Source organism: Eufriesea mexicana, unplaced genomic scaffold (genome assembly GCF_001483705.2).
Source record: "Eufriesea mexicana isolate 0111107269 unplaced genomic scaffold, ASM148370v2 scaffold1830, whole genome shotgun sequence".
Taxonomy (NCBI): Eukaryota; Metazoa; Arthropoda; class Insecta; order Hymenoptera; family Apidae; genus Eufriesea; species Eufriesea mexicana.
The window spans coordinates 443,512-454,310 of record NW_016909924.1 but is presented as its reverse complement, the minus strand read 5'-3'; the positions used below and the strand labels follow the sequence as shown (position 1 = coordinate 454,310).

General features: G+C 29.8%; 1 protein-coding gene across 1 annotated transcript in view; it reads left to right on the top strand.

Annotated features, from left to right (window-relative positions):
* Positions 1–4,342: 4,342 nt before the first annotated feature.
* Positions 4,343–10,799, top strand: part of LOC108549088 (dipeptidase 1) — a gene marked incomplete at its 5' end in the record, with an annotated part of 61,535 nt that continues 55,078 nt past the window's right edge. The window contains one exon of the mRNA XM_017902327.1: positions 4,343–4,475. Coding sequence (XP_017757816.1) covers positions 4,343–4,475 — 133 coding nt within the window. The remainder of the gene's footprint in view (positions 4,476–10,799) is intronic.

The following is a 10,799-nucleotide window of genomic DNA, read 5'->3' as shown; positions in this document are numbered from 1 at the left end:
CGTGAAAATCGGGGATGCCAATCGGGTTAGACTAAGACCGAAATTCAATATTTACACTGGCACAGAAACTCCGCGGTAATCAGACCACCGAGTAATTGGTAACGTTGCTGTTCAAAGCGGGACCTAGCGAAATGCAGGCAACCGTTTCGCTGCTCTTTGCTCTTAAGATTGCCTCTGGAGAACTTTCTATTCGTCCTGTATATAATTTTCTGCGAAACGATCATTCGGGTACCGTGTAATTTCGACCGGATGAATCGGAGCCAGTGTAGCCTAAGTCCATCTTCCATCCTTGGAAAATGGAGAGAAGAAACTGAAAATATCCATTTTCCTTATTTTCCATTATTTTTTTCTTTTTTCTATGAAATTGATATATGATATTTCCAGAGTTATTATTGGATGAAATGGATTAGGATTAATTTCATATTGTTTAATTATTTTTTATCAAAAAATGAATCTTTTAATTCTGGAATATTAACAATTATTTTAAATCGTTTAAGAAATTGTTTATTATTAATATTAATTTCAATAACAATAATATTTGGAAGTTGAAATTTAATATTATATAATATAAATTTAATAATAATAATGATATTTATTTTAATGATTTTTACTAAAAGAACACAAATTTTAACTATATACATTTAGCTACATACCGATGAATCTGTACCTAAAAGCCAGTGTTACCTACTTATGTCCATCTCTGTCATTATACAATGGAGAGAAAAAAGCTACAAATATATTTTTCTTTTTTTAAATGAAATTTGTATTTTTATTTATTTATTCATTTATCGTGTAACTATATACATTTAACTACTGTATAATTTCAGTCCAATGAATCTGTATCTAAAAGTCAGTATTACCTATGTCCATCTCTGTCGTTAGATGATAGAGTGGAAAAGCTGCAAATGTACATTTTTCTTTTTTTAAATGAAATTTATATATTTATTTATTTATTTATCGTGTAACTATATATATTTAACCACCGTGTAATGTCAGTCCGATGAATCTGTACCTGAGAACCAGTGTTACCTATTTACTATCCCTGTCGTTAGAGAATATAGTGAAAAAGGTCCAAATGTGCATTTTTTCTTCTTTTTATGAAATTAATATTTTTATTTATTTATTTATTTATTAACGACGTAAACCCGTTAGAGGACAAAAAAAATACAGATTAATCATGAAAATAAAATCATAAAATATGTGAAATTGATAAATGAAATTGATTAATTTTGGAAAGTTAAATGACACTTTGCTATTTAACACAACCGTGTCTGTATTATTCGAATAGAGTACAAAGTTATGATAAAGTGGTGTGTATATACAGAGTGAACCATCTCGATAGTCTTCTACTATTTTAGTTCAGTTTGTATTTTAGAGAGAATTAAAAATGATTTCTCATAAATGGTGGAATATTAATAAATGACAAGAAGATAACGATAACTGATTTTTGTTATACTAATTGTATTAACCCCTTGCATTGTTATTCAATTTTGATTAGCAACTATGGGCGTATTTTATTCGCAATAAAATTATACAAATTATTAAAATGTTAAAATACCTTATACATAATTTCAGTTTAATGAGAATGTAATTCATCTTCGTAGAGTTAGTATGAAAAACTCAGGACGTTAGACTTGTTATTATAGTAGAAGGAGCTAATAAACGCAGGAAAAATCAACTTACTGAAAATGAAAACAGTAGGAGCGGTCCACCCTGTATAATTAAATTTCGAAAGAATAAACTTGGGTTATACTGACTCTGAGGTACGGAAATTATGCAAATGATATGGCAAATTTTATTTAATTATCTATAGTAAGTTTGGTTTAATTATTAGATTAATTCAATTTAATAACCAGTCTACGAAAGCAAATTTTAAATTATGTCATAAAATGATTGGAAATTAAACAATTTTAACATATATATATATATCGTTTATGCATATTTAATTAAGAAATTGCAGGATAAAAAATTAATTACACGTTTTTATATATTATCGTGTTATACACTCCCATTTAAACAGGTCTATTATATATCAAGTGAAATAGTACATAAGCTAGTACTACATCCCAATAAATACTGTACCCCCATGGTGTCAAACTAAACTATCAAACCAGTCAAGATGGCGAAATTTTATGTATATGTTATACTTGCATTTATTGAAAATTCGCAGGTGCTTTTGACAAAATTAATATCGAATTATTCAGAGAGAAATTTAATTATATATACATAATGATTGTCATCGTATGATTTTATTATTACTAGGTATTTATTTTTATTTAATTATTAACCTATTTATTTATTTATTTATTTAATTATTAGTAGGTATCTATATAGACTATATTTTATTATATATTATAGGTCGATATTTCTAATATTGACGACTTTATTTACGCTATTGTACTGAGTTGTACATGTAAGAATTTACGTACAATAGTGCTGTATAAAGCATTAAATTAACTCTCTGTAGGTACTATCAATATTATATTATTATTCCAACTGTATATCATGGTTGCAACTATTCTACAAATTTCTTGAAAAATTCTATACCAACTATTCAATTATTAAAAATACAATTGATGTAAATTGATTTTACACGAGAAAATAAGGAAATTTATTTTTCGCAAATAATTTCTTTATTGAAATATTTTTATCGTTCGATATATAGGAATATTAACGTTAATAAATGAATTTACTAATTTATTATGCGTGCAAAATAGTTTTCAAAATAAGCGAGGCTATAATTACGCGTGAGTATAATACTACCAGTGAGGGGAGAAGTGTTAATTAACGGTCTATCGTCCACTGCTGAGTATCCTCAAGTATTATGGTCATGAACATATTATGACGCTACAATCAATGGTGAACTGGCTGCGCATGATGTCGAAAGCACGCAAATTCATGGTGAATATTAATAACTCGTTCATATCCCTTCACTCTGCAAATCTCTTCGATCTTGTTCAGTGCTACAAACGTCAAATACTCGACGAGTAAGTGAGACGAAAATTTTTTTCAAAAATTCCCATAGCCACTTTACCTTCGAATTTTTGGTAATACCGATCACAATAACTAATAAGCAATATTGAACATGATAACCAACAGTATCCAATTATTTTCAAAATATTTTATATTTAAAAAATGGTATAAATTTTTACAATTGTTTGAAGTACTCTAAAATTATAATACAAGGTGTCCCAGAAAAATGGATACATACTTTAATACCTTATTCTTTCTAATATTCATCTAATATCCATTTAAATACATACTGTTTTTATAATCACATAGTGTATATATTTTTATGGGACGCCCTGCATATTATATCTCTACATGTACATATATATGTACATATGTATATATTATATTACAATTTTTTATACTAATTGTAAGATATAAATTATATTATATCTTCAAATATATGAAAAAATATATTTTTCTTATTAGAATATATACTCTTTATATATTCTTCTACATTTTGTGTATTTGTTACTTAAGTTCTAATCTTATCTAATTGTAAGAGGATTTAAACTAAGTTTTAATCTTATATTTAAGTTTAAACCTAAATATCCTGCTACTATCTTTATTGCATTTTCCTTTGGTATCTGATATAGGAAAATATATCTTTTACTACATAATTATGACAAGTTATATATTTCCTAGTTAGAATTTAAAAAATTATTACTGAAAAATGATGAATGGTTCAATGTAAATTACATACATATTCATGACCATATTTTCTTTTTAAATATAGCAATCCATACTATTCTATATTAAAACTCGTCATTCTTTATAAAAGAAATATTACAGGAAGAATAATTTTAATCCTCAAACCAAAGAATGATTAATTCACATCTAATTAACAGTTAAGAAATTTCAAGAGATTAGAATAAATATCGACGAGGATTATTAAGTCCATATAAATAATAAACGATCTTTTTTAATATAAAAAAGCATCTAAATTAATAAAATGTCAAAAAATGCTTTATATTCTCGATTAAACGAAGAATTTTGTCACGTCTATCTGTGCATTGTCACCGACACGATATACCTTCAAAAACAAACTTTCTACAGATTAGTTAAACATTCGCCGGTACACAATAAAAATGTAAAATACCGCATGAAAACCGAATTGTGGCCGAATTGCAAAATACTGGGGAAAAATCCGCGTTTCAGCAATGACACTCGCGTCGCCCAACATTTCATAGCTCTCTCCTATCGAATATTTCATGCAATACCGTGGAGTTCCTCTGCTTCCTGTTTTTAATGCCGTAATTTATATTTCCCACGATCCTCGCGGAAATGAAATCGCGGAAGCGTTCCTAACCTTAGCTGTTCCACTTGTTTCCAGTTTTGGTCTGCCTACGTTCCATGCGGTGCGGCACAGTTGAATGCGGTTCAACTTTCTTTGGAACAGATCGACGTGATCCGCCGGCTCGCCGAGATGAATGCTCAACATTTAACTTTGGTTACCTCCGTCAAAGGTAAGCTTTTCATTTTCAATTTCCAATTTTTAATCACCGACCATACGCCTGGAAAATTCGCACCGCGAAAGTCACAGACCGGTTCGAAAATTATTAATTCCTTAAAAGTGCGGTTTCGGTTTTCGTTCGCTAAACCGCCCTTTTAATCGTGATCGTTCGATGATCAATGAATCGTGGATAAACGAAATCGTTTCGCGCATAAGTTATTTCGTTAATTTCGACATTTCATTCCGCGTTTTATTCGATTCGCCAATTTGTAAAGCGGTACTCCTGAATTTGTAACTGTAAGTCTCATATCGCAGAAACCACGGGATTGAAATTATTATATTCGATTAAAAATTGAATTTAAATAAAAATTGAAAAATTTTCGTAGATAAGAAGACTCTGATAGAAAATACTAATACTTGTAAAAATTGCTGATAAAAATCGCAGAAAATTATTACGACAGAAATACGTATAAAAATAATTATAAAAATTCTTAACGAGAATGATAATAAAAGTGGAATATTTTTTGAACTAATTTCTCGATTAAATTCGCGATATTAAAAATCATTTCTCCAAGTTAAAGTAAACCTTCGTCGCTGCACAGAAAATACAAAGTTGTCTTCATAAAAATGAAATATAATATAATGTGCCAAAGCAGAAGAATTCGTATCTGTTTATTACTCACACGTATGGAGAATAAAAGTTTGGAAAAATGAATTTAAAAATCTCTCGAGTCCGTGAATTTTCCTTTCGACGTTTTCCAAATTAACCTCATCGGAGGGAAATGAAAGGAAGACGATAAAAGCGATTAAAAATTATTCTCTGAAATTAAACCGAGTCGAGATAAATCTTCCATTTGGAAATCTGATCCCTAAGAGACTAGCGTTCGATTCCGCTCACGTAAAGTATCAGACGAAAATATGAAGTACAGCTGAAAGTTCGTGAAAATGGTCATGGGAAGATAGAGAAGAGAATTTCGTGGAAAATTGCAACACGGGAGATCAAGGTGTACGTAATGGTCGAGGCAATATTTATCAGACACGATTCCCTAAGGTTGCTATAGTGATAAAAAATGCAGCTTGATAACGTCGAGAAACAGAAAAAGGACGGGGACTTACGTTCCATGAAGGTACAATGCATTACCACGGATTTCGTAAGAGTACGGCTGCAATTTGTAATTCCGTGTTTCTGCAAAAGCAGAAATTGCAAAGTGAAATGGAAGTTCGATGTTACTTCGTGAATTTTTAATTGTCCACGATGGAAATTCGGTTTGGGGGATAACGTAAGTCTCCGAATAATTCTCACGATTTTCAAAAGTTACTTTGACAGTCGTGATGCGAGGTAAAGAATTACGCGGGAATTATGAATTAAGCGCGAGCATGTACCCCAGTGCGTAATTGTTTGTTATTTTGCTAAATTAAAAATGACGTTTTGGCATGTTTCTAAACAAATTTTTCGAAGCGAAATAATTTCGTTGCTCTTGGTAATTAACGTGACACGTCGAGAATCGCGCGTGCGAATATCTTGCCATTGATTTTAATTAAACCACCCCCTCGCGTAACACTATGATACGTCATTCTTTAATTCTTCGCAGTGTTTAAAATTAAAATTAAAATGTGTAAATATAGCAGACCTTTTTGTTACTAAAAATTATCACAGAACTAAAGTCTTTTAGAATGATTAATAATAATCATAAGATACATCGAAAGTGATGTTTTGAATTCCTTTTTACACGTTCAAATTAATTGAATTGCATCTCTTTGTGCAATACTGATAAATATAATTTTTAAATTCTTCGCAAAATTGAACGTGATGCTAAAATATTCGCTTTTTACGTAATTAAAAATCTATACTGATATATACAAATTATAATTATAATTTATTTATTATAGTAAACGAAAAATAAAAAAAGGAGTAAACGTTGAAAAATGTAATATATGTATATTTTAGCAAAAGTCGTAAAATTTAACAGCGATGGAATTACGTTGTATATAGGAAATTCTAATCGAAATTTTAAAAACAATCGTTTGACCAGTCATGCTAGTAATAGTGTTAAATCGCTCTGCGAGATCTCGAATGTACACTGCTTTTTAAATTTTTATTTATTTATTTATTTATACGTGATTAACCTATTAGAAAAATTACAAGGAAATTATTACAGTGGGATATAAAATTAATGGCAACAAGAAAAAATAGAAATAAAAATGAGAATACACAAATATACAAACACACGAGATGTGTATAAGTATAAGAAAAAGAAAATTTTTACAGAGAGGTGTGATGTAGTAGCTGTTTTATAGAGTGAAGAGATTGGCTGAGTAGATCTGGGGTAGGATAAGTGTTATTAACATTAATAATCATTCTATTAATACCTGAGTTGTATGCAAAAGCGGTTTCATGTTGTATATGAATAAGTTGGAACATTGATTGAGAATATAATAAAATCAATATATATATATATTAATTAAATAAAAATTATTTTTTATTCATAATCCGTCACAATACTAAAATCTCGATATAATAGCAATTTTTGGGACAATTATAAATCAGTAGGTACTAATGAAACGTTATTAACCCTTCTGATATTTATTAATAATAATGATAATAATAATAAATAATAATAGTAATAATAATGCATATTAATGATAATAATAAAAATAATAATAATAAATATCATACAACGAAATAAATATCTCACAATAGTAATTATCACATAATGAAATAATTATCACATAATCAAATGAATGTCCTATAACATTAAATACCGTAACAAAAATTATTAACACCTATATACATACATAGAAAATACATACAGAGAAAATTTGTATTAAAGTAAGAGAAAATGGTGAAAGTTTAAAAGACGAAATAATAAATATTATACAACGAAATAAATATCTCACAATAGTAAATGTCACATAATTAAATAATTATCACGTAATCAAATGAATTTCTCATAACAATAAACACCATAACAAAAATTATTAACACCAATATATATAAAATACACACACAGAAAATACGTATTAAATGAAGAGAAAATGGTGAAAGTTTAGAAGACGAAAGGGAAAGAAGGTGGAGAAAGTTAGGAAGAGAATACAGAGGAGCATGAATTCACGGAGAGGAAGGAAAAGAAAGGGTTAACGAGCTTCGTAAACAAAGCACGATGGCCTGTACGATTCCCTCGGAGTGCTTGTAGGTGATGGTAATTAGTAATTTCGATGGAGTCGTTGCAACAACGGTCAATAGACAGTAACAAAGCTGACTTTCAACTTTAAGATGTTACCACTTGTTCCACTGATAATTAGATTGCTAGAATCGCGTACCAACTGGAAGTAACAATGGATGCAACAGAAACGACAGAACCTGGCAGGAAGTTTGCTCTCGAGGAAACTCGAGAAGACAAAGGAGACTAGTATTAATTGCTCGATTTCTCTGAAGCAATATCATTCAAGAGGAAAGTAATTATTGGTTCCAACTTGGTAACACCGTTTCACGTTGTCGCAGCTACGCCGACAGCGAAGAAAAATGTTTGCTTATCGATGGCTAAGTTAATCGATGAAATTGCCTTCATGCAAATTTCCCTCAAGCTCCAAACCTCTTTCCCACGTTTTCCCTTCGCCACCGAATAAAATATTTTCACCATGTACCGTGCCTCGCGAGGTTATTTAAATGGAAACCTTGTTTTTGCATATTTCAATTTAACCATGAATTTTTTCTTTTTTCCAAATATCGAGCGAGTTCGATGTTTTTGGAGAAGCAAATTTATAGATTGAAATGGAGGAATGGTAAATATAGAGAATGACGGATGCGTGGATTTTTGGTATAAAAGTACTGTGACAATTTTAGTTTCAAGCATTTTGAAAATTCATTAATAAAATTTGGATTTTCTGCGAATCTGTGAAATGCATTTTTTCTCTTTTCTTTTTTCTTTTTTTTCTTTTGGCGAAATAGAATAAAGAGTTTTGAAAAATGGCAAAGGTTATGGAAGGGAGTAATCTGTATATTTTTAAATACAATTTTGTTCTGGAAATGACTGCTGTTTGATACCAAATGAGCTGATATTACTTTTTAATCAACTACATGTATCATAGTGGAGTATTAAAAGCTGAAATAAATTATTCTTGCACTTGTGTAATTTATTATGACAGTATTTAGAGAAAAGTGTATATACATTTTTAATAAAAAAAATAACTTTCCTATTTTTTTTTTCTTTTTTTGGTATGTATATATATTCTGTTATTTGGAAATTAATTCATGTGAACAATTAAAAATTGAGGAATTAGCAATATGATTGGAAATAATTCCTTTGTATTTTCGTTAAATCTTATTCAGTTTTGCAATTTTTGCGCTAAAACAATCTTAATTTCTATCGTTCCTAAAATTCTAGAATTTAGATAACTCTCATATAACAATAATGCTGAATAAATATGTATCTTTTTGATTTAACATAGAAAGATTTAAAATCATTAAAAATACTTGAAATAAATTCCTCGTGTTAACATTATTTTCAATTATTTATTTCAGTTAACACTGCTTCAATACGGATTTTTGAAAACGCAAAATTATTATTTTACAAATTCTCGATTCTCTTCACCCTTATTATCGCTATTCTCGAAAGAACACACGAAATAAAAATTCTGAGACATGAAGAACACGAATAATTTTCAGCTCTGTCAACTTCAACGACACTCAAGTACCAGATTTTCGAAAACGCAAAATTTTACTTTGACAAATTTACTTTTACTTAATTTCTATCGTTTTTAAAATTCTAAAATTTACATATAATTGGAATGCTGAATAAATATCTTCCTTTTTGATTTAACATAGAAACTTTTAAAATTATTAAAAATACTCGGAATAAATTCCTTGGGTTTACATTATTTCCAAATTTCGCTTAACCTGGTTTCAACGCGGATTTTTGAAAACACAAAATTATTCTTTTACAAATTTTCGATTTTCTTCACTGCTGTCATCGGTATTGTCAAAAAACACACGAGATAAAAATTCCGAAATATGAAAAACATAATAACATAAATAGTCTCTTCATTCAGCTCTGTCCACTCCAAAGACACTCGAGTTTCAGATTTCCAAAGCCACAAAATTATTCTTTTACAAATTTTCGATTCTCTCGACCCCTGACATCGATATTACCAAAAAGATGCACTCAAGAAAAATTCCGAGTCATCAGGGACAATTTTTAAAAGCAGAAAATTATTCTCCCACGCGTTGGTTCGACAGTTCGGAAATTTACCACGGTGAACGGAGAGAAAAGCTGGAAAATGGAATGTGAAAAAAGGGAAAAAGAGATGAAGAAAGGAGGAACGGAGGAGTCTATAACCCGCGAGGAAACTTGTAAAAGTTTCAGCGACAAGTAACCCCACTGCTGTGTCGGGTAGCTGTCAGCCATTTTCATAAGCTGAAGAAACTCCGGCAACTACGAAACCGAATCGGGGTCGCGAAAGGAACACCCGACGGAAAGTCGGGAATAGAACTTTTCACTTGTCTTTTGCGCCTCTACATGCATTTCCTTGAATTCTGCAACGAAGTCAAACAGCCCGACGCGGAAATAAGAGCGTAACGGGAATATACGAAATTAAATAAAGGCAGAAACACCGTGGAAAACTTGCAGGCGTTGAAGTTATGTTTATGGAGCGTAGTCTGTGTAATTGAGATTTTAACCATAATCGTGACTTGGAAAACTGCTACCCCGTCAGAGGGATAATGACTTCGCCTTAAATGTAACTTTTAATTCCTTCAAGTTCAACCTCCAGTTTCGCGCTCGATACAATTATATAATATTGTCTATTCACTGATCATGTAAAGTCAGTAATAATTCTAGAATGATCGATAAATAGATCAATTATCGATAGAGATATAAACAATTGACAATCTCTTGCTGAGTATAGCCACTTATAGAGTACTATAGCCATTGGATTAATCTGTTCACTGATCAACTACTTTCTATAGTAATTCTATTGCAGAATGATCAACAGATGGATGAATAATCGCTAGAGATATTTAGAATTAACAATAAAGTAGTGATTATAGCAATTTACATAGTACGATAGCCATCTACAGAGTACTATAGCCATTATAATATAATATAATATTGTATATTATGTTATATAATTATAATATTTATATTTTATTTTATTTCCTTTGTTATTTATACCTGTACTTTGTTTCTAGTTGTCTTTTTACATTGCAATTTTTATTATTTGCAATTTTATGTTATTTTGCACTTATGGATGGTGCACTTCTTTTATTTTGACTCGAAGCAACGTTCCTGATTGAAATTATTTATTATACATGTTATACAATTATAATATATAATATAAT